Genomic DNA, 24,401 nt, shown 5'->3' with positions numbered 1-24,401 from the left:
CCAGCAAAGCTCTCCTCGGGACCACAGCCTTCTCTCAGCTGCGGCAGGCCTTCCCTGGAACCAGACGAGTGACCCCCATGTCCACCCTCCCTACCCAGCCGTGATCAGCTGGTCAGCCTTGGCCCCCACTCACACACCGAGCAAACGGCAGGCTTGAGCCTTGAGCCTCTCAAGCGTGGGCTTGAGAAAGCAGACATGAAATGCGAGGCACTGACCGGCAGCCAGTGCGTAATGATACCAACCCCCTGTCCAGACGTGCCCATTCTGTTTCAGCAGCTTAGATAAGAAAACCACAGCACAGTAGCATTTGCAAAAACTATGAATACCGGAAGGCATTCCCTCTGCCCTGCTGATGCTCAGGACGACCACACAAAGCCATTTCCCTGACCCAGCACAAACCCAGTGCCTGCCTGCCTCGGGATCCACCCTGGAAAATAGAAGGATATTTATTTCACTTTCTGCTTCCCTCTGTGACCCAAAACTGCCAGGAGAAATTTTCAGGTGACCTGCTGGAGCGGAATGAGTCCATCACAGCAGATGTGGGGTTACTGCCCCCGTCTGTCCTGCTCTGCCATTAACTTGTCTGCAAAGCCGAGCAAATAAAGGGCCGCTGAGGAGCGGTTCTTCCTGAAAGCTGCTCTGTCTCATGAGCCGAAGGAAAAATTACAGTTACAGCCCCGAGGCCTTGGGAGAGGGTCACGGGGAGTCCCACACATACACCACGTTTACTCTGCCCCGTCGCTGCGTTAAAGTTCATCACCACAGGCCACGGGAACCTCCTCCCACGCCCTGAGGAAGACCTCCCGCCCAGCCTGGCGCCCCTCGCCATGGGACCGACACCTGCTGAGCCAGGCTGGGACCTTCACTGTACCTGTTCAGGGCCCGTTATCGCGACGACTTCTATTAATGCTAGGAGCTTGTGCTTGAGTTGTTCTTTTTACATTTCTGAACCCTTCCAAGGGTACCCTCAGTGGTTACTCAGTGCTGTGGGAGGGACACCCAGGGAAACCAAGACACAGAGCAGTGAGAAAAGAGCCCAGGGTCCGTGGGTGAACGGGCAGCATGTGCCAGAGCCCCCTCCCCTTGCCGGTCATGTGTACCAGCAGCAGCAGAGGGAAGTCTTGCCCACAAGACTGTGCAGAGTGGATTTTAGGGGTTCGGTTCCCAGGAGCGGTTGGCTGCTGGCCAGGATCTCAGCGCCTGTGTCAGTGGCTGAGGGAGCTCCTCCCACTGCCCAGTGGAAAGATTTCTATCAGTTTATTCCCACGTTGAATACACCAGCAGAACTTCTCCTTTCAAGGAGCCCAATAAGACTCTTCTTTCAGTGAATAACCGCTCCTCGGCTCTGCAGTGTTGTAAATCCAGATACTTTGGCTGGAACGGCTTTCAGCGGGGGGAACCTGTATAGACAGAGTCCTGCCACGTGGGCCACCGACCCATCAGATCCCCCGGGTGCACTGGGGCCATTTGAATTCTCCCTGTTACCCTTGCAAGTCTGGCATCACTCCACAATATTTCTGCGTTGCTATTTCAGGAATAATCTATAGCAGTGCCATTTCCTAATTTTGAGATGCCTGGAGCCAAAGCTGCCTGCAGAAAGCAGATGTTAGGTCCTTGACCCCGAGCTAGAAGCAGCTTCCTATTGCATTACCCAGTCACCATTCTCAGCGTGCCCCCTGGTTCTCCCCTTCGTCATCGGAAGGTCGTTTAGGTATAAATAGCCCTGGTGCACCTGCTCAGAGCCTCCTAGCGCATCCCGGCCTGATGTGTAATCTGTTCCCATGTGGCCATGACTTGTGTTAGCCTAAGATCCTGGGACAAGTAAGATGATTTAAAGTGCTGCCTGAATTTGATCATGAGACCCCATTCTCTTTCCATCAGCGTGGGATGGATTGTTCTAGAGGCTCAGAGAGGGGAATCTAGGTCAGAATTATAATGCATCTCGTCAAGCTCAAAACCTACAAGAAATGCTGCCGCCAATCACTCTTGATTTAACCCTGTGTACGGCAGTTTACATTATAAAATGAGAAGCAAGATTACTTTTTCCCTAAAACCTCAAACCCACTCCTAGGTTTGGACACAGAGAAAGAAAGCAGCTGTAATAATAACGCATTCCAAAAGTTGGTCAGGAGGAAACTGACCAACTTTAAGACTGCATAAGGGAGCTATCCAGAGAGTGGAGGGCACCAGGGTGCCTTATGCAGCCCTTTGCTACCTGCTGGAAACCAGGATGAAACCACAGCGTCCTCAGGGACTGGGAGGGTGGTGTTCTGGGGCCACCCTTGCACAGGCTATGCTCATAGGCAGATCAAGACCAGGGACCGGTGTTCTGAGGACGGGGGGGCCTGTGAGGGAACTCGCCCACCAGCAAGCCCTTGTTGGGCTCTCCTCCACTCTCCCTCCGGTCAGTTAGGATCTCCTTAGTGAGGCACAGGCTTCCAGAGGAGGTTTGAAAGCACAAGGAAAAGCAGGCGTCCACATGCACAATGCCCAGTGAAGCTGGGGTCTTCCTACGCCCTAAGCGTGCTGTATGATGGCTGGGTTCTGTGACCGGTCCAGGGGGCATGCACCGGGCTGGGAGTGCAGTGGGAAAGAGGGAATTGGGACTCTGCACCGGGCCAACAAGCATGAGCGTCCTGGGGCGGGAGAAGGCAGGAGGTACCACATCCTCCTTTGCTCCCTGAGTTATCGCTAAATACTTGAGTTGAAGGGGGCAGTAGTCTCCACCCAGATGAAGCGCACAGCCGCACCGCTGCTGGGGGGCAGATGCCATTCTGATGCGTTCCTTCTCCTTATGGGTAAAGGTGTGGAAGGTGGGAGGCTCTGTCTCCCCAGGAGGTCAGCCTCCCAGCCTGCACCACTGTGCTTCTCTCGGGGGTGAGGAAGGAAGAAGTCTGGGGTAAAGCACGTGACCCCGGGAGTCAGCTTGGTCAGAGGAGGTGCCGGTGTTTTCTTGGGCTGCTTGGATTTGCAAAGCCTTGCTCTCCTCCTCCATGGGGAGGGAGGGGTAGAGGGATATGGCAGGACAAGGAGCAGACGTGCGCAGGTTTCTGCAGGGAGGGAAAGGGGGCTCGGGAAGTCACCTTGACCTCCCCGCCCTGCTTCTTATCAAAGCTGGTGTACAGTTATCCGGGTGGTGGGCGGACGGCAAGTGAGCCTCCTGGGGTGTCTCGAGCACAGCAGAACCGTGAGCGGCGTCACGGCCGCTACCCACCTCGTGTCTGCACACACACCCAGTCGTCACCGCCCATGCCTCCAGGTCCTGCTCCGTGTCCCGCCGTGGAACAAAACTGCTTCGGTTGAGAAGCCTGGAGTTCAGGGACGGTTTTGTCTGCAGCCGTAAGGCTGGGGGCAGGGCCTGGTCTCCTGTTCCCAGGGGTCCTGTGTTGGCAGAGCTGGGGCGAGAAGAGAGCGGAAATGTACGACCTTCAGCTCCAGGGGCAAACGCCTCACCTCTCGTTTGGATTAAGTGACAGCCAGCGCTGCGTGCATGTAAATAAATGTTCGTAAAGCAGGATCTGTGGTAGCGATCTCCCCCCACCCCCCGCTCCCTCTCACTCCCTCTCCTCCCCCACCCACTCCCCCAGGTAGCAAGAGAACACATGCCTGCCCAGGGAGAGGATGTGAGTTTTCCTTGAGCAGGACAGATACTGATTTAATAATGCAGCTCAAATACCGCTGGAGCATCACCGGTGTGAGCAGAAAGGGTCTGAGTCCCGCAGGGCTGCGCCTGGGCCGTCGGTCTTGGTAACGACTAGCATCTTCATCAAGGTGCACGACTCGCTCGTCCTTACTCGATTTCCTCTGACAAGTGCATACATCAGGGAAGTTTATTCCCACCGCAGAATGCGTCACCGCGGAAAGTAGCATCTTTCTATTTCTGGAAAGAGCTTATGGAGTAAATCAATTCCTAATGAAATCGATTCACCCAGGGCAAAAAATGAGCAGATAATCGAGGGTAGACGTTTTCTTCTGGCGGCTCCCAGGTGCTCACCCTGAGCTCTGTCCTTGCACGCCTGTGGCTCGTTAAACCCGGGGGGCCCAGCGGTCACCAGCCTGGACACAGCTATTGTTCTGTCTGTCACTCTTGCCAGTTTTCCGTGGCCGCCTTGGCTTCTGGAAGGGTGTGCTCCCAGCAGGGATCGGAGCATCGCACCCTCCTGCCGCTGCTGGACCTTCCCTCACCACGAGCGCTGCTCTAACGGGAAGAGTCAGGATGCCCTGGTCCTCCCCCGCCAGCCCTCGCTCACTCCTGACCTTGCACAACTCGCCCAACCTGTCTTAGCCTGGGTTTCCTCGTCTGTAAAGTCAGGGTGATAAAATCTGCTTTTCTGTGTTATGGAAAGATTTAGAGCAGATTGGACGGGTGTCACTGCGTCCGTTTTCTGAGCCATGAGGGTCCCTGGCTCCAGACCCACTGAGCAGAAGCACCAAGAAAGGGCCTGAGGGTCCCCTCTGATCAGGCAGAACTGGGAAAACTCGTGCTAAACGGTTGCCAGACCCCCCTCCTGGTGTCCAAGCCCTGCTGCCTGTGCCCCAACCCGCCAGGCTCTCGGCACGCTTGCCAGCGCCGCGACTTCCGTACCCAGGGCACGCCGACGGACCCAGGACTGTGATGTTCTGAAGTCCACCCCATGGCTGCCCCACAGCCTCAGCCAGAAGTGGCACCCTGAGGCCCCCGCACCTCTCCATCACTTCCCCCACTGGCCCCAGCTTCCCCCTCCTGCCCACACCCCCTTCTTCCCCATCTGTGGCTTTATCCAGCTGGTTCCCAGGCCTGCTTCCAAACTGTCTTGTTCCTGAAGTTGACTCTCCCCAAAACAATACACTGTTGCCTTTCCTAAGAGCATTGAAAGCAACATCATCAGGTTGGAAGGCATTTTCAAGAAGGCCAACATCAGAGGGAAGCCGTGAGGGGACGTGGAGTTTCTGTGCATCAAAGGTCAGGCCCATGACCTAAGTTCAGGGCCGCCAGATGTGGCCGTTCTGGAGAAGCGCTGATTCTCCCCCTGGACTCGGCTGTTCTCACGGGCTCATCCAAGTGCACAAACGCGTGTGAAGGAACGCAAAAGCATGACTCCGCCCACTTGAGCAGAGGGCTCTGGACCCCCACACCTGGGGGTCCCAGAGTAGGTGCCCAAGGGGAGTGCTACAGCCCCGGTCACAGGCTCTGGGAGGTGTGTGAGGAAGGACCTGGTTCGTTCTAGCTGGGGGCTCTCCCGGTGTCCCCCAGGCGCGGGCCCCCCACGGTGGCCAGGGCGGGGAGGGGGCGCCAAGCAGCAGGGGCTCTTCCCTACCGTTCCCCGACGGGGGGCGGTGCTGGTAAGACGCAGCTGTTCTGTCAGATTTTACCTGAAAAAATTTTTCAAAAAAAACCAAAACATTCTGCCCCCAAAAAGTTTTTAAAACCTCATATGGCCCTTAATGAAGAATACTTAGCATGTGTCCAGACCCTCATACCTTCAATTATGGCTTTTATATCAAATATCTTCTATAATCTCCACACATAAGAGACACTGTGTTTTCAGTGCGCTCGTACATGGGTCAGAGTATACGGGGTGCCGGGCGCAGGTGCAGACCGGGGGGGTGTGCGGAGCCCGTCTCCCCGCCCCCGCGGCCAGCCCTGCTCCTCTGCATCGTCCTCCCGGGTGCTCTGTGGCTCCTCCTCAGCGTCCTGTCTTGCTCTCCCCGCAGAAGCTGTACAGGAAGGAGATCAAGCCGCCGTTCAAACCAGCGGTGGGCAGGCCCGAGGACACCTTCCACTTTGACCCCGAGTTCACAGCACGGACGCCCACAGGTGTGCACCGGCCGTGAGTGCCAGCGAACCCGGAGTTCTGTCCCCCTGTGGGTCCTCCTGCTCCCCGGCCCTTAGGGAGGGCGACGTAGCCAGGGGGTCTCAGGTCCGAGAATGCCTCCATGGAGGGTAGCGGTCGGTTCTGACTTTCTCGTTCTCTCTGCTCCGCCGTCAAGGTTTAAGTGAGAGAACCAATTCTCAGTCCCCCTCCCGGTAACAGCTGGTTTGGAATCATGCAGGGGTTCTGCGGATCCCCCTCTCCTGCTGCCTCCTGTTCTGAGCTGCGATCCGGGGACCACTTCTTTCGGGCACACACGAGCAGGGGGCCTCAAGACAATGGAAGTGTCTCCCGTAGTTAGAGGGTCTGGGGGAAGAGGCAGGCTGCGGGTGATGTCTGGAGCGGTGTGAACTATAGAACTTACTCGTGCAAACCGCAAACACCTGTCAGAAAAGCCCTCTCAGCTACTGGATGTCAGCACAGCCGACGACACGTACTTTCATGAAAATCGACAGTCACTCTCGAGGTCTGTCAGACTCAGAACTGGCCAGCTCCCTCTAAAAGTTACCATTTTGTGACACTGATGAGTTAATTTTTTGGCGGTATGGGAATTGTCTTGGGCTGCTCAGGCTGCCATGACAAACGACCATCCTGGGCACCTCTATCAACAGACATTATTTCGGTTCATGGGGAGGGCTCTCTTCCTGGCTGGCACACGGCTTCCCACGGTCTTATTCTGTGCTCGAGGAGGAAGAGCGGGCGAGGTCCCTGCTGTCTCACCCTCTTCTTATATGGACACCAGCACCATTGGATCAGGTCTCATGACCTCATTTAACCTTCATGACTTCCCGAAAGACCCCGTCTCCAAAGACAGTCACATGGAGAGCTAGAGCTTTAAACTACAAATTTGGGGGGAACATGGTCAGTCCAGTCCGTAGAGTATGTTATTTAATGGTGTTATGTGATAAAAGGGGGGGGGAAGAAAATCTCCTGTCTATGGGGGTTCTTACTACTTTTGAATCTGAGATTTCCTATGATTTTTAAGGATAATCGTGAAACAAATAGATGGTCAAATACAAAACACTATGTGAAGAAACTTGGAAGAGAGAATCTACTTTGTTCCCTTTGAGTTAGGCTGTGGGTGCTGGGAAATAAATCCCCACCATACTAGACTAGAGAAGCGTAATTAAAACCCAGAAGGCTCCGCTGAGTATTTTTTAGAATCTGAAAACTATGCGCTGCTAGAGAGCAGAGAAGAAGCACGGCGGGTGCCAAGCCGCTCCAGATCCGGGGCTCTGCTCTCCGGCTTGCTTTGCGCTGTCTGCCTTTTTCCTGCACAGAATTTTGGCTTTGAGGTCTGCCTTCTCTTGAAAATCCCCCACGCTACCGCGGGGTGCCCTGAACATCTCCACCAAAGCACAATGGATACATCAACCTTATGCAAATCTTCAACCCCCAGGGCGCTTTGGTGTCCTCCTACTCCAGCTCAACCCAGGGAATGAGCCAGAGCCCGGCAAATGGTCAGGGCGGAGCCTAGCCCAAGAGGTTCATTAATAGCCCCTGAGGAGTGTGTGTGCTTTGCAGGGGAGAACAGGTCTATTAACTTGAACTGATGCATTTTCATCCGTGAATGGAGACTTTGCAGATCAGATAAGCACTGTCTCTGAACTAGGGGCCCAGAGTACACGGCCATGCCTCCCGTCGCCAGGGCTGTCTCCCCCTACACAGACCGAGCGGTGGCGGACAGGCTCAGGGTGATCAGATGAGGTTCAGATGGGTCTTCACGGAGTCACCACGACCGCTCACAATTGGTTGGTGTGACTGGCAGGCCTGAGTGATGGGTGGCATAAATAGAATTTAACATGCTTGAGAATCATCTGGGAGATGCTGATTTTCAGCACAGTACTTAAAAAGCAGACACATGAGTTGGATAAAAGAAAATTTAAAACTTTGATGATCCCATGACTAGTTTCTGACTAGTATGTTTGAGGGGTTTTTAAATCTTGGACGGGCACCTCTCACCAGTAAGCGCGCTCCAGTGGGCAGCTGATTTGTGCACGTCCAGGGGATAGAAACCAGCTTTAGTGTTGGCTTAAGTTTAAAAAAAAAAAAAAAAAAAGACCGTAACCCACCGCAAGGCATTCCCATTCTGCATCCAGAAATCTCACATACAGGATATGGATTATCCACTGTTTCAGAATCCCCTTGCCATAACTACCCTTTAACAGAACCATGCACTGAGCTCACGTACTTAGAAAATTCTACCTTTTATTAATATATAAATGTAGAGAGAATGATTTTTCTGTGTCCTTAGCACTTCAGTTACTACCCAGCACAAAAGCAAACTGTATGGTGTCACAAATTAAGCAAAAGTGATTGGGGAATTCAAACGAGGAAGCCCCTCCTGGAAGTTTGAATTAATTGTCTCGTTGTTACCTGCAGACTCACCCGGCGTCCCCCCCAGTGCCAACGCGCATCATCTGTTCAGAGGATTCAGTTTTGTGGCCTCAAGTCTGGTCCAGGAGCCCTCGCAGCAAGATCTGCACAAAGCCACAGTTCACCCCATCGTGCAGGTAATCCCGTACCGCCAGGCTGCTCGCCCCCAGCAGGTGTGCCCAGAGAGGCGCCAGCACCCATGTCACACGTGGGCTGAGAGCAGCCTGGGTCCTGGGGTGCTGATGTGGCGGGTACCGACTCTGTCCCCAGCCTGCTGGGCGTTACTGAGTCTCATGGTGAGCTGAGCCATGCCTCTCGCCCCTGCTCCACATTCATCCTCACGAAGGGAGAAGAGTTCTGACCAGAATGTCCCTGGGGTGTGTGTGTGGCTGGAGCCCCCGACAGGCGGTCAGACGGGGGCGTCCTCACTGTGTGGATCGAGTCAGTACCCCAAGAGAGTAGTTTGGTTCGTAGGGGCCATTTCTCTGTTGTGAAATGTATTGTTTGGGAAATCAATTCAGATGACATTTTTAGGAGTTTTCCACCTGACGAGTGTGACCAGATGCAGAGAATTCTAAGAAGGAATTGTGATTGCATTTTAAGGACAAAGTCAGGGGAAATGAGGTGGCATTCGATTTCCGTATTTCTTTCTCCTGGGCCTTTTGGGAACGCACCGTGTGTCTAACGGGGACACTCGATGTGACGGTATACACCGCATACGAGGTGTGATTGGTGGCTTTCTGTCTGTGCTCTCAGTGCATAGGGTGGAGGCTTGTGCATACGGGCACAGCTGGGGCGGTGGCTGGGACATCACCTGGGGGGGCGAGTTCCAGTCAGATTCGGACACCAGCCACCACTCTGGCCTCAAGCATCCGAACCATGCACCCATTATCTGCAGGGCCTTCCGCACTCCCACCTCCAGAGTCTCAGACTCTGGTAGTATGGTCTAAAAATTAAGCTCATCCCCACAAAGTTAGGATTCAGATCTGGAATCATTGCTGACCAGCAGCATTACCTTCATGATCCGTTATCCCCTGACCTCGGTGACCTCGAGGGCACCATCCGGGACCTCCCTTGCTGCCCACGTCCTGTGTGCCCGCGATTGTGCCTTTGCCCGAGTGAGCTCTGACAGCAGTCCCTGCCCCGGGTCTCTCTCCACAGCAGTTACACGGGAACAGCATACACTTCACCGATGGCTATGAGATCAAGGAGGACATCGGGGTGGGCTCCTACTCCGTGTGCAAGCGATGTGTGCATAAAGCTACTGAGGCAGAGTATGCTGTGAAGGTAAGACCACGCACCTGCGTGAGCCGTGAGCGGCGCCGCGTGCGGGCTCCACGTGCCCTGAGCCGGCAGGTCTGGCTGAGCCGGCCAGCCTCCTCCCCATGCGCCGTCCCACAAGCTCTAATATGACGGAGTTCAGTTTGCTTTGACACCAGGTCACCCATTCAAAAATTATTTTGCAGATCATGAATATTTTGAGTTTTATCCGACATATAAGTACTGACCACCTTTAGTAGCTTTATGTACAGTATGCCCTGAAATAAAAGCTTTGGGTGCTTAGTATTCCGGAAAATACAACTGGGGGACAGGCACAGTGTTGTTTGAGCGCGCTGGGGGGTGGGGAGAGGAAGAAGCTACAGTCACCGAAAATTAAATCAAAGAAATGAATAGAGGCATACACTGGTAATATCTGTGCAAACTTAATCAGAGCGCTGGTAGTTTTACTCGCAACCATCAAGAAAAGTCAATAGTAAGAATTATCTAGAATTATCTAGAATCCAATCTCTACATAATACCTTTAGCTTCTGTAATTGTTGCTAGGTTTGATATTTGATCTGGAAATCCCAAACACCAGTTTCTTGAATTTTCGTGTTGGGGAAATGTGGACTAAATCTAAAGCTTCCGGCCAAAAGCATAACCTGATGTACGTAAAAAGCATAAACTGCGCATTCTCTCCACAAGACAGCCAGAGATGCTTTAACCCTGCTGCTTCCCCACTGAACTGACCTCGAGACTCTGGAGAAGCCGGGTCCAGCCCTGTGGCGTCAGCCCGGCCAGACCCAGACGTGTCTGCGCCACGTGGCGCTGCACCTGCCCTTCACCGAACATTTGGGGAAGTATGGAACCTGTCCAGCAGCAGCGTAAAAGGAGCGCTTCCTTCCATTGTGATTTTCCTAAACTCAGAAGAAATTGTTTGAAGTGATGCCTGTGGGGGAATGACCCCGTTCCTTTGCAGGTCACCCATGCCCCGTGCTTTTTGCACTGAGAAAATGTTCAACTCTTGTCAAAAAAAGACACCAGCCCAAAAAAACTAGGCCCTTTGGTCTAGTTGGGGTTGGAAATTGATGGTTTGTTGACAAATGTATCCTGAAGTTCTCAAGCAGGAAAGAATGTTTGAAATACAGAGTTGCACAGACTCTCAGCGCTCGGCCTGCCCGGAGTCTGCAGCACCGTAGCCGGAGCCGAAGGAAGGGGTGCGGTACAGTTCCCGGAGCGGTGGGTCCAGGTGCACAAGCGCCACTGTCTGGCCCGGTGTCCGACAGCAGGTGCGTCCTGGGCCCCCCGGGAACTCAGGTGGTGTCGCCAGCAGTGACCGCTGCAGAAGGGGCGTGCGGGGCTCCATGCGTTTCTAAGACTTGGGTTGATGAGGACTTTCAGGTTTCCTCCTCCCTGGGAGCGTTCAGAGGCGTGCGTGCGTGGACGCCCCCGTGTGCCCTGCGGATGCTGTGCCGGTGGGCAGGTGCGCCCGACGTGGGGCGTGCACCTGCACTCTGCCCCCTGGACGAGAGCATTGCACGCGTGCCTCAGAGCGTAGGGCACACATGCGTGGGCGTCGGAGAATTTTCTCTGCCTGGGTCCTTTCTCACAGAATTCCTTCAGCCGTGCATCAGGTGACCAGCAGCAATCCCAGAAACAATCGCTCCTTCCAGTGAGCACGAAGAAACGCGTCTATTGTTCGGCTGGCTCAGTGACCACGATGCCCTTCTCGAAAACAGCCTGCCTCTGTGAGGCCGGTCAGCTGCGTTTTGTGCCTCTGAAAATAAATCTCCCATTGACAGAGGCAGTGGTGTGTTTCCCCGTACTGTCCCCATAGCCAGCCCTCTTATAGAAACACCATCTGAATCCGGCTTTGTTCCGTGGCTTTACCTCGGTCCCTGCATCTCCCCCTGAGGCCAACTGGGCTGGGGGCTTCTGGGGCATCTCAGCCCAGGGCCCAGGAGCCAGACGCATGGCCACAGCTCAGTGAGGCAGAAAGAAACAGGGTCTTCCTGTTCTTTTTAATTTCCAAGCCTTGAAGTTCCCTGGACAAAGTGAGCTGGTGGACCTTGCAGGGTTTGCCCCATCCTCACTGAGACCATGGTGGGTCTCCTAATTCATTGTCTGGAGGTTGTGTAAATTCACCCAGCTGTGGCCCTTTGCTGCACAGCCCCCAGGACCCAGAGCTGGACCAGCCCGTATAAGCTGCTTGTTGCAGGGACAGTAATCAGGTCCTGGGTCCTGGTTCAGATTTCCTTCAAAGGCGAAAGAACTGGCTGGAGTTTCAAGGCAAAGATCTCCGTATTCAGGATGGGCCCCTGTGTTACCAAAATGTTGTCATGTCCTACAGATCACTCCTCTTTCTCGTCTTCAGCATTTTCCAGGTAGAACATAATGGAAATATTCTTTGGCCTTTGTCTGTGTCAGCTGACTGGTGGATGAGTAGCAGTTTCCCCACTTAGGGGTGGAAGAACTAGCCAAACTAAGAACGTCTTTTAACAGCCGAGCCCTGGGAGCGTGGCAGTTAATGACTTGGCGTGCGAGCTGGACCTCAGGCCAGCAGACGCCTCTTGAGCCCCCGCCACTGAACTGAGCCCCTGCATCCCAGCTAGCACGCCAGGAGCTGGCCGGCCCAGCCGTCCAAATTCTAGTGTGCACGGAAAAGGGGGTCTGTTTCGTGTTGAGAAACAGTCCAGTCAGAGCCAGCTGGGGCCTCCTCAGCCCACTGCATGGGTGATTCAGAAACCTCCCCACTGAGTAATGAGCAGAAAAATGTAAGCAGCAACTTTGATAAACAGCAGGATGTGGCTTCCGCCTGGGGCAGTCATAATGGGGGGGCAGGTGTTGGGCTGGTTCTGCCTCCCGCGGGGGCACTGGCGATGTCTGAGACGCCCTGGTTTTCACAGCTGGGGTGGGCCTCGTGTACGCAGGCCAGGGATGCTGCGGTGTCCTGCACGGGCCGGCTCTTCCCACGATCCTGGACACAGGACTACCCAGCCCATAAAGTCGGCAGTGCTGAGGTCGAGAACCTCAGTCTAAAGCATCCTTTAGGGCTGGGGGCTGAGGGGTGGATATCTCATGCAGAAATTCCAGCGGACTGACATCTGGGAGGCAAGGGTGGTGTGTGCCTTCCCCGTTAAGCTCTGCTTACTCTTAGCAGGATGACGCTCTGACGGAGCCCAGTGCCTCCTGCACTCTACTCAGGGGCAGGGCAGGCCCTCTGGCGGATGGAGCCTGGACTGCCAGGGCACGGCCTTCCCAGAGACCGGCGGGGGCCGCCCGCAACCCCGCGCAGACCAGGCCCACAGCCTCGGACCACATGTGGGACATATTAGATCTCACGTCTTGGAAATATTGTGTTTTGCCTTAAGCTTATTTCTCTGTCTTATGGGCCCCTAATTTTGCCACTATAATTACTCTGTCATCACATTAACGACATTTAAGGCCATATGTAAACCTCTCCACCCAAGTATATTCCCAGTCAACAAGATTGTTGGTTTTACATTTATTCTCAGCTGCATTTTTCTGTGCAGCTCTTAAAATTACTGAGGCCACGTCTAGCTACCACGTGACAAAGTTAGCGCAGTACGCACACACAGCAGGGACGCAGTAAGTGTTGGTGCAGAGTCTGAATCCCTAGGCTTGGTCCTGCCCTCCCAGCCAAGGCAAACAAGGTTGGATTGCCCAGGATCTTCCGCTGGGAGAGCCTGGCCTCAGGCGGTGAGGCAGGTGCTGCCCCCCATCCTTCTCGCAGGCACCACCTTGGGCTGACTCGGCGTAGGATGTCCCACCCGTGTGCCCACCTAGTGCTGAGAGAGTGGATGGGAAAACCGGGATGTCCTCTCTTCTCTCCCGTCTGTCAGGCACGTGACAGTTGAACAGATGTGCCCTACTTTCTTAGCACGCGGAGCTGCTTCCGAAGGACAAAACCGCTCAACCCTCCAGTGCACAACTCCAGTTCACCTTTGCTTTCATAGCCAGCCCCGGAAGGCGAGGAGAGAGGAGATGAAATTGTGCAGGAGTTTGAAATAACGTGACATAGAGCTGCACAGATGGCCAGGCCTGAATACATCTTCCGTTTAAAAAATAAAGTTAACACGGAATCATTTACGACGTGCGGAAGGGAACTAGGATTGAGCAGCGCTTGAAGGGGAGGGGTTTATTTGAATAGAAAAAATCATTAGTATTCTCTCCGTCAAGGTGCTGTACTCACTTTACATGAATTGCATAAGAGGGCTGTTGGTCTCGATTTTGTTTTGGAGCCTTTGTGGTTCAACATGATCAGGCACGCATTGTGGACAGCCCAGGAAGCCAGTTTGTATAAAAAGGACTCCTGGCGTTGTGCTGATGGGAAAGTACCTAGGAACATATCAGGGCTCATTCACTATGGAAAAGCTGCCTTGTGTCAATAAATGTCTCAACCTCTCAGAAGCCTATGTAGGTGCACCGTGAGAGAGTTCTGGACAGTGTCTGCAGATGACTCAGGTGTATACCGATCTCAGGGCGCAGAACTCACATGCACACCCAAGGTACTGCTTTTGCCACCTTGATCCTTGGTTTCGAAACACAAACATCAGTAATTTCTAAGAAGCAAATGATACAACACGTGAAGTTCATGAGACCAGGAGCAGCAGGTATTAGACAGAATTCAGACTTATCATAAATTCTGTCATCCTGTTATGACGATGATAATGATGCTAACAGCAAACAGCCCTCACTGGGTGTCAAACCTGCCCAACTCAAAATGCTCTGCACGTTGGGTCCGTTGATCTTCATGGCACCATGATGCAATTACTTTCACCATCCCCTCGAGGGCACAGAGACCGGCAGGTCAACAACACACCCAAGGGCACCCAGCCTGTAAGTGGGAGAATCACCGAATGTCCACGCGCGCATGCCCTTGACCTCCCCAGGACGCTGCCTCTCACTCCAAGGGGTGGAGCCCTAAGGCTTCACTCCAGCTCACTCCCATGCATTCTGCAGCCTCCGGGTCACGAAGGACTGAGACAGCCGTGCAGAGCAGATGGGGCTGGGCAGTGGTAAATTTACAGCCCAAGTCATGGGGTCTGCAAGGAAACTGTGTGGTCTTGGTGACCATCTAGGCTCCCTCAACATTACAGTGAAGTGTTGCCGGAGAAAGTGGAGGTGCCCGAGACCCTGGATCCAGGCTCCTTTCCTCGCGTGTCGCCTGCTGTTGTGCTCCCAGCTCTCGGTGCCGTGCCTTTGGGTTGACTCCCCCTAACAATCGCGCCTGCCCTTCAGTAGCATAGTTTTGTTCTGTTACTAGAGGTACTGTAGTTTGTTTTAGCAAAAGACTCGGGTAAAAGTGAAGCAAGATCCTTAAATTTGTGCAAGTCTATGTCTCCCAGTCCTTGATTCTAGGGAGGAGGTGGGGCCGACGCACGTCTGCCAGGAGATGGGCAGGCTGTCCTGACGCGGAGCCCGTTTTGTGTCCATGACAGATGGTGACGAGAGCATTAGCGCTCCTGTGCTCATGTTCTTATGTGTATGTAAGTTGAAATCCAAAAATGCAGCATGATTGAGACCAATGTTTGACATGAATAGAGCTTGTTTTTAGAAGGAAAACTGATCGGCATGGAAATTTTAATTTTTTCCAGCAGGAAAACTCAGAGTCCTCTCGCTGTGACATTTGTTCAAATTAATTGTGCGAGAGAAGTTGTCTATGAAATCCTACGAAGGATCGCACGCTTGACTACGCTTGTTCACATATGGCATTGATCCTGGGAGCAAGCCCGTGGAAATACCCTGCCTCCAGGGGCGTGCAGCAAGCCCGTGAGCCCCTCCTCTGGATCACCACAAAGCCCATTTCCCCCACGGGACTCCATGTCCCAGGAGGGGAGCCCCCGGGGAGAGCCGGGGACGAGGAAGGTGGAGGGGTGCAGAGACGGAAGAGGAAGAGGAAAAGCATGCTGAGGACGGTGAGGCCTCGTTTCTTCCCGCCCCTTCCCGTCCCCAGCATCCAGGAACAAAAATGCACATGAGGGGTGCCTGGCGGGCTCAATCAGTAGAGCATGAGGCTCTTGATCTCGGGGTGGTGAGTTCAAGCCCCACATTGGGCCTAGAGCTTACATTGATGGATTGATTGATTGACTGACTGATTGATTAAAAGGAAGAAGAGAGAAGTGCTCCTGATACGTCCATCCCCATATGCTTCACCAGCAGAGAGAGTCCTCCTCTGCCGTCCATTGCGTCCTGGGGGTGCTGACTTAGCCCTGTAAATGTACAGCTTGTTGGGGAGCAGCACCACTGGACGCTCGTTTACCGGCCGTGGTGGGGGGCTGACCCTGGGCAGCGTCCTGCCCGCTCTCTGCAGCCGCTGGGGGATGAGAACCACAGAGACCGTTCCTCCCCACCCCTTCTTTGTGGTTCCGCCAGATTATCCGAGCACCAGCACGGAGGAGAGCAGGCCTTGCTCATCAACACCATGACTGAGAATTCCTTCCCTGAGACTATAACTCAGTATTATTCTCAAAATAAGGAACTTGATCCACCAGCGCTTTCTTGAACTAGAAGCAAGTCTAACAGTGGCAATCCCAGGAAACCGATCCCACGGAGAAGAAATTCATTCCTTGACGTTTCTAGACAAATGCTCAGAACCTCTCTCTGGGCTCTGCCGTCCCCCCTGCTCAGACTGCAGCCTGGGCTCAGGGACCAGTAAGGCTGCCTCATGGCTCAGCGTCTCTGTTAAGACTCTTCTTCTTCACCTTAAAAAATAATAATAATAATAATTCCAGAAAAAGATTTGTGGATAAAAGCAGCCGGCGCTTGCTGACAACAGGACCAAACAAATCCTGAGTCTGACCAGAACGTACAGCTGTGTGAAAGTGCGTAGGAACATATCAGAGTCAGCCCTGCCCAGCTCAGGGGGCTGGTGGAAAGCCAGCAGGGCACCTGTAGGAGCTGTACCTCCGCGGTTCTAGGACTTCCCTTCCGGGCTGGGTGCCCCATCTCCCCCGCACAACCGCCTCCCCGCCTCCGCACCTCCAGCACCCCACCTTGTCCTCTGGCTTGCGGTCAGCCCCGCCACAGGGAGACCCCACAGGAGGAAGGAAGAGCCCCCAGCTCCTGTCAGGGGCACCTTCTGTGCAGTCGTCCCATCCGGTCCTGTAACTGCCCCCGGGCCACTGGCAGGAGAGAAGAAGCTTCCTGCTTCCAGCTCCACTGTGAGGGTGATAAAACAGATTTATGCTGAGAATACACCATTTTTATCATGAAATTTTATTCAAAAAAAATGAATCTAACACTAATTTTTTAAAAAATCCATTAATGCATTTTAACCTTCTCAAATTCCAAAGACAAGGTCACAGCCCGAGAGACTGAATGAGCCCATGGGCTGTTGGAGCAGAAGGGGTCTTGAATCCCACTGGCCAGCTCACGGTCCAGGCAGTGCTTTCCAAACCCCCACGCTGCTGAAGAAGCCTTCAGAGAGGCCCTCCCTCAGAACGCTGCATTATCTGCTAGTTTCCTTCAATAATAGAAGCAATCCTGGTCCACGCTAGAACTATAATGGAGTAAAATGTAGCAAGAGGAGAAGAATGTGTCAAGAAAGGGAGCTTCACTCTGTGCTTGTTTAACAGCGCTTGTCACTGGGCTCGCAGTCCTGGGGTGCCAGGATCATCGGAGCTCGGCTGCGGGCTTTAAAGCTGAGACGGAGAGCGGAGCGTGGGCACTAGGGTGATCTATCCTGACAGCGAAGGGGAGGGACGAGGGGCATCCAGGGGCAGCATTCTAACAGTGGGTCAGATGCTGCCAAGCACTCTGCTCATCTAAAGGAAAGAGATTGAGTTTCACGTGAAGCTTCGCTTAGAGTCTGATGTGAGAGAAGGTAAAAGCAAATCTCCCTCCTACTCCGGTAGTCAAATCATGGCACATTCTCCAAAGAGCAAATATTTTAAAATTAGGTGAAACTGATGTGCAAGAACAGTTTGAGGGATTCTTCCATTTTGAGTGTCGTTTCTAATGCATGTGCTTGGGATTCACTTGGATGGCGTCCCCCACCCCCACCGGTTCCACCCTGTAGAGGTGGGAGCAAGGGCATAAGTAAACCACCTCCAGAGATGTCAGCCATTGTTGGCCATCAGAGGCTTCCCTGTTCCGAGTAGGCTTCTATTCATGGCACCTTGTCCTGTCTTTGGAAGCCACCTGTTTTCATGGGTGGAAGGATTTTATCTGTTATCCTAAGACATGGAATACAGACGCTGGGTGGCGGAGGGGAAGGAAGGTTTGTGTCTAAGCCACAGTGGCCAACTCAGCATGCACGCCGGCCCCGGCGTCTCCTGGGGAGAACCAGGCACTCTGTCCCACGTGGCGGCTGGTGTGTTGCTGCAGGGTAAGGCAGGAGATGCGCAGAGAGCCGCTCGAGGCTCATTTTGGGCAGAGTGAAGAGCACGGGCCACCCACTCAGAGCCTGCCACGGTGGTTGAAAGCACCTGCTGCTATTTGGTGGTGCCCTTGTGAGCCCCCCAAGCCCACCCTTCTCTATCCAACCCTGTAATACCTTAAAATTCATGTCTGAGGCTTGTGCCAGCTTTTTTTTTTAAGATTTTATTTATTTATTTGACAGAGAGAGACACAGCGAGAGAGGGAACACACGCAGGGGGAGTGGGAGAGGGAGAAGCAGGCTTCCCGCCGAGCAGGGAGCCTGGTGCGGGGCTAGATCCCAGGACCCCGGGATCATGACCGGAGCCGAAGGCAGACGCTTAACGCCTGAGCCACCCAGGCGCCCCTTGTGCCTGGTTTTTGTAAATGTCACTCTTAGGCTAGTTGGGGAAAGAGGATTGCCATGAACTTCTAGGCAACCGTCATTTATCCCGGTTGAGCGTGAGCAGCAGGGGAGGAGGGGGAGGAGGCAGAAAGGGTCCGAGCCTGCTGATGCCATCCCAGGGCCTCATGTCACATGCTCTGCCTGTTCCAGATCATCGATAAGAGTAAGAGAGACCCCTCGGAAGAGATCGAGATTCTCCTGAGGTACGGGCAGCACCCGAACATCATCACCCTCAAAGATGTAAGTGGGTTCATGCAGCAATGATGTTGCTCGTGCTCTCGTTTCCTCACCTGGCACCGAAGCTGGCGTTGGTCTGGCGCTGGCCTTCTCACGGTTCAACCACTGCTGCCGCCCCCAAGAGGGTGTGCTGGAGCCGGCCCCCACCGCGTGTGCCTCAGAAGCCCCCGGCGGCTGCCCGAGTTCCCGTCCCTCTGACAGCAGCCCCCTCCCCGCCACCACACTCCCACATCGGGTAACGTGGAATATAAAGGAGGAAAAGAAGCTGGTGCAAATTCTAATCCAGTTGTGTTATTGCTCGGTGCCATTCCTGAACACAGCAGAAACGGAGAGTCTGGAGTGGCTGAGACAGGGCTGGGTCGGATCTGAGACCTCAGACCAAGCCCTGGCCGTGGGGCTCCTCCCAGCTTGCTCTGCCCCTGCTGGGCAACGCGTGGTCCCCAGCGCGGGAGAGGGAAGGGGGCAGGGGTCCAGCCCCTAGAAAGCCCAGCACAGAGCCCAGGGCTGTGGTGTCGGGAGCCAGAGCGGACACAGAGCTGTCTCCTCGCCACCTTCACCCTCGCATTCCAGAATGATTGCAGCGTCCTGAACCCAAGCCCTCAAGATTTGGGGACTGCCTCGACTTCCCGTTGGGCCCCGTCAATTCCCGGAGCAAGGGGACTGCAAAATGCCAGTTCACCTCGGAGGAAAGTGTGAAACAAGTCCCTGTGTTAACCCGTGCGGAGTGAGCCAGCTTTCTCCCCTTGGGTCCCAGGCACCTCCATGGTGCTGCCCTGTCCTCCGGCCGTTTTGGTGTTTTTTCATGTGCTAAGATGCACAAGCAGAAATCAGCTCATCTGAAAACTTCTAAGTTTTCATACCACTTCCATTGTGTTGGGGTAAGTGATTCTGGGCCACAGATGCCATCGTATGTCCATTCTCAAAAGTAGAGCTTTTTTTTGAGGCATAAACTGGAAGTAAATACACCAAAATCAACTTTACATCTTGCATTGAGCTCAGAGTCAGGCAAATTATTTTAGTGAATTGTTCTGGAAACTCACTGATTCGTAAGCTAACAATTACTCGTGTTTAGGTGCTGGCCCTGTTTCCACGAGGTCCCCCAAACGCCTAGGCACTGGTGTGCAGGGAGACTGCGGCCCACGCAAGCATGTCATGGAATGTCATGGAAAGAGCGGAGCAGAGGGGTGTGGGGCTGTTGTTTAAGCTCATGAGCGTGAAGGTGGTGTGACAAAGCTCTCTTTTTCCATTGCTTTCCTGAGATAAGAGCACTGTTGCAAACGGCAGATTCTCTCTCCCTCTGCCTCCCCCCTCCCTGCTGGGCTCTGGGGTCTGGCGGCTCTGAGGCTCGTCCACGGTGCAGCGGGACGGAGGGCTCCTGGGGCCGGCTGGACATGACCCAGGCCTACTGGCCTGGACCCTGCCTGCTAACAAGACCCCCGGGCTGTGCACACTGAAGTCTGAGGAGCTCGGCTCTGGGCCCACAGCCCCAGCTCCACCTCTGAAGTTCTCCATGGCAGAGGGGGGCCGGGGCTGAGATCAGGACAAGTCATGTCAGCTGAAGTCTCACCCTTGCAAGCTCCTGGCCTCGCTGACTCATTCCCTGCTTTGCAGCAGATGATTAAAACTGGTTTTCCCTAAGCTCCGCGTCGGGTACGACTGGAATGGCCATTCATTCACTTTCACCCGGAGCCCCATTTTCACACCCGGGGGAGCACCGAGCCCCCAGCCTCTGCCCGAGCCGGGGCTGCCTCCAGGGCTGCCCTTCTCCCCCATGACAGGCAGGACTGCGCAGGCGGGGGCGGTGTGGAGGCCGCCAGGGTGACTGCACGCTCTGTTCTCCGCCCCCCAGGTCTACGACGATGGGAAGTTCGTGTATCTGGTGATGGAGCTGATGCGCGGCGGAGAGCTCCTGGACCGCATCCTCCGGCAGCGCTACTTCTCGGAGCGGGAGGCCAGCGATGTGCTTTGCACCATCACCAAGACCATGGACTATCTCCACTCCCAGGGGGTAAGCAGCCTGCGGCCACGCGGACAACATAACAGGAGAGACCAGACCAGGAGAGAGTTCCCTGGCTCCAGAGCCGGGGACGCCCGTTGTCCTGACTTCCTTCTGTATCACCGCCGCCCCTTCGTGTCTGAGATCATTGCACACATACTGTGCCCCGCAGCTAGTAGGGAAATTAAGTTTACCTGGACCAGTTATAGAGAAAAAGTATTTGGGCTGGATAACAGGACATGTTGCTCTATTTACAACTGAATCCTTAGCCAATACAAAGGAATCCTGCAGAGGACAGAGACAGTGAGAGCTCGCTTGGCCGAGGCCCTCACCGGGTTCCAGGTGCTGCTCTGTGCCCTTCATTCATGCAGCCCTGAGCTCCGGATTACACCCGCTCGCAGACCGGGAGATTAGAGCAGAGGGGGGTTAGGCATCTTGCCCAGGGCTGGTTGCACATGAGAGAGTGGAGAGCTGGGGTTCCCGCCTGGCTGTCTGCTTCCAGACCATCGCTCGGCACCTCCCGCGAAGCAGACAGCGCTTCCATGGCCCGCCCTGCCCCTTGGTCATGAACATTTAAAATGCAGCCACCGGGGCGCCTGGGTGGCTCAGTCGTTAAGCATCTGCCTTCCGCTCAGTTCATGATCCCAGGGTCCTGGGATCGAGCCCTGCATCCGGCTCCCTGTTCTGTGGATAGTCTGCTTCTCCCTCTCCCACTCCCCCTGCTTGTGTTCCCTTTCTCGCTGTGTCTCTCTCTATCAAATAAATAAATAAAATCTTTAAAAAAATAAAATAAAATGCAATAAAATGCAGCCACCTCCGAACTGGAGGATGTTCCTCCAGGACCACACCACAGGCCTTTCTGTGGTCACCCAGTGGTCTGGGAGTGCGAAGCATTTTCCCAGAGCAAACTCTAGAGGAAACCCGTGGGATGATGGTTTTTTCAGATTGGCCTCTATTTAATGAGGGAGGTAATAGGCCTGGCCCTAAACTCTCCTGCTCCCCTGCCCTCAGGGCCTCTGCCCGTGTGTGTCCCTTCAACTTCCCTCCATCTTCTGCCCCTGAGTTTTAACAGCACAGCAGGTTCCAGGCTGTGTGAGGGCACCCACGTGTGCTCACAATCAGCCTCTGTCCCCATCAGACGAAATCGCTGTGTGCCCCCAAAGAGCTGCTTTGCTTGGAGATGTCAGAATGGCTTTCGCCGCCCCCATCCCTCCTGCTCGGAGCACCCTGCGCCTCCCTCCCCCACAGGTGCAGGTAGGGCTCCTGTCGATCGCTTGATCGCTGCCCACGAGTCACCTGCCCCATGACAGAGGCTGCATGTCTGCCTCGCTCTCTCGTGAGCCCTTCACAGCACTGGAGCGTTCTGGGCACACAGTAAACATCAACCTGTAGAAGTCTTTTCATGCACGTCACCTGAGCTCAGCGCAACATTCCTTGTATATAATTCTCTCATTTGGGGTGGCTTCTTACTTACTTGAGTGTCAATACGAGAGCAAGAGATGAGGGAAGCCCCGCCCTAACGAACATAGAGTCTGAGCGGACCGGCTTCCAGCTACAGGACCTGCTCAGGGACATAATCCCAAAACACCCCTTAGGTTCTGAATGCTTCCCCCTTCCGCTTCCTGCTTCAACCCCGCCCACTGCCTTTCCAGGTGGTGCATCGAGACCTGAAGCCGAGTAATATACTGTATATGGATGAGTCTGGAAACCCTGAATCCATCCGAATCTGTGACTTTGGGTTTGCCAAGCAGCTTCGAGCTGAGAACGGGCTGTTGATGACACCCTGCTACACAGCAAATTTCGTTGCCCCGGAGGTAAGAGCTCCGAGCCGTGGATCGTTTGGTACTTCGGAGTCACCTTGATTTAGTTCAGCAGTCATGTTAGAGAAGAGAAATGAGTCAAAAAAGAGCCAGCCACCTTGCTCAAACACAGTTATTTTATCATTCTCCTATTTGTAAAATTTTTAACGGTGATGCTTTTATGTAAAATTGTTACCATGCAGTAGACCATTTGGATCAGCTCCGCGTATTTGCTGGGAGTTACTGAGAAATAATGCGGGCAGTTTGTCATATCGCCCGGAAGGGAGCTAATGGGTCACCTGTGTCACCTGTGATCAGAAATCTACCTACAACTACACAGCCAGGGGGAGACTGTTTTTGTGGATTCCCCTTGTGCCAGAGTTCTGCTCCAGACTGTTTTTCATGGCAGAAGCAAGCCAGCGCTGTGGGATTTAATATGAGGGCCTGTAGTGTTCTGCGCGGGAGGGCTCTTGGCCCGCATCCAGAGCCTCGGAGAATCTCAGCAGCACCATCTTGTACATCTGGCCCTTCTCAGGCTCCCTGGGGATGGTTTCGTTAGGCTCTGAAGTCACTGATATGTTTATGAAGGCAAACTCAGTTTCTTGCTTTAAGTAATCAACAAAACCTGAGAGGCTGCTAAAGCAGGACAGACTCGTGGCTGGTGGGAAGAGGGGTCAGGAAGGAGAACAGACATTGGATTCTGTTCAGATCCTTTTGGCTATTGGTGAAACTGGACCACAGCTGCAATGAGGCGCACAGCAAGTCCAAAGAAAGAGGTGTCTGACTCTTGATCTCAGCTCAGATCCTGAGCTCAGGGTCGTGAGTTCGAGCCCCACATCGGGCTCCACACTCGGCATGGAGTAAAGAAAGGAAGGAAGGAAGGAAGGAAGGAAGGAAGGAAGGAAGGAAGGAGGGAAAGGAAGGAAGGAAGGAAGGAAGGAAAGAAAGGAAGGAAAGAAAGAAAGAAAGAAAGAAAAGAAAAGAGAAAAGAAAGAGAAAGAAAAGAAAGAGAAGAGAAAAAAAGGAGGTCCCCAGGCACGTGGTAGTAGGTCTTCAAACTGAGAGGTAGCCCCTGCCATCGGTCGCAAGGAAGGCAGCAGGGTGCTGAACCAGGATATGGATGGGCACGGGGCCCACACAGGTGGGCTGTGAAGCCACTTTCAGGTTACCCAGATGCTATCTGTAGCCCCCTTTAACATAATCTGCTTATAAGCCTCTTTGTTGCCTTACTTGATCAATATTAATATTGATAGTATTGATTGTAGCGATTATAGAGTATCTTAAATTGGTATATTACTTTACCATTTACAAAGCACTTTTACCAATAGCTTTTACTCTTATCTTCATATGCCATATGAGGTACACAGGGTAGATACTATTAGCCACACTGAATGGATTAAAAAACAAAAACAGATTCAGTGTGTTCAAGTGACTTTTGAAGGTCACTCAGCTAGTGAGGCTCGGGCTTAAACAACCACGCTGCTGGCCCAGCACACAGCATCGGTGATACAGTGGTGGGAAGATGGCGCCCTTGCCCTTGTGTCTAAGACAACTGAACCCAGCTCTCCCGACTCCAGGTCCATGCTAAATCCAGTAATGGACAGTAATCCATGAGTATTTATGCTGCTCCCTTTACTGTTGTTCAGCTATAAATATATCCGAGGATTGCCCTCCGTTGAAGTAGGTAATCCTAGGACACATGAAAATTCTTCTGTTTTAACTGTTCCTCCGAAGATTAAACACAGGATTACCATGTGATGCAGTAAGGCCAATACCCAACGGCACTGAAAGCAGAGACAAGAGCAGCTGTTTGCCCACCCATGTACACAACAGCATTATTCACAATGGCCGCAGGGTGGAAGCAGCCCATGTGTTCGTCACGCATTCTGAACGGATGAGTGAAATGTGGTGCATTCATACAAAGGAGAATTGGCCTTAAGGAGGAAGGAAACCATGTCCCGCGTCCCACGCTGCAGCATGGACGGACCTGGGCACATCATAAGCCAGGCAGAAAAGCATAATTACTGTCTGACTCCACTCATGTCCTAAAGCAGCCAAATCCACAGAGACGGTTGGAGGAGGGTGGGAGCCAGGGG

At 53.7% G+C, this 24,401-nt stretch overlaps 1 protein-coding gene across 7 annotated transcripts in view; it reads left to right on the top strand.

Annotated features, from left to right (window-relative positions):
* RPS6KA2 (ribosomal protein S6 kinase A2) overlaps positions 1 to 24,401 on the top strand; it is a 360,649-nt gene that overhangs the window by 327,173 nt on the left and 9,075 nt on the right. For all 7 annotated transcript variants that reach the window (XM_073894222.1, XM_073894220.1, XM_073894221.1 and 4 more), the window contains 6 exons: positions 5,695 to 5,797; positions 8,235 to 8,365; positions 9,390 to 9,515; positions 18,424 to 18,513; positions 20,360 to 20,518; positions 22,159 to 22,320. In XM_073894222.1, coding sequence (XP_073750323.1) covers positions 5,695 to 5,797; positions 8,235 to 8,365; positions 9,390 to 9,515; positions 18,424 to 18,513; positions 20,360 to 20,518; positions 22,159 to 22,320 — 771 coding nt within the window. The remainder of the gene's footprint in view (positions 1 to 5,694; positions 5,798 to 8,234; positions 8,366 to 9,389; positions 9,516 to 18,423; positions 18,514 to 20,359; positions 20,519 to 22,158; positions 22,321 to 24,401) is intronic.

The sequence above is a fragment of the Callorhinus ursinus genome, unplaced genomic scaffold, assembly GCF_003265705.2.
Source record: "Callorhinus ursinus isolate GAN/ISIS: 27379988/994484 unplaced genomic scaffold, GSC_fseal_2.0 scaffold6, whole genome shotgun sequence".
Classification (NCBI taxonomy): Eukaryota; Metazoa; Chordata; class Mammalia; order Carnivora; family Otariidae; genus Callorhinus; species Callorhinus ursinus.
The sequence above is the reverse complement of the archived record's forward strand: the minus strand, read 5'-3'. Positions and strand labels throughout refer to the sequence as shown.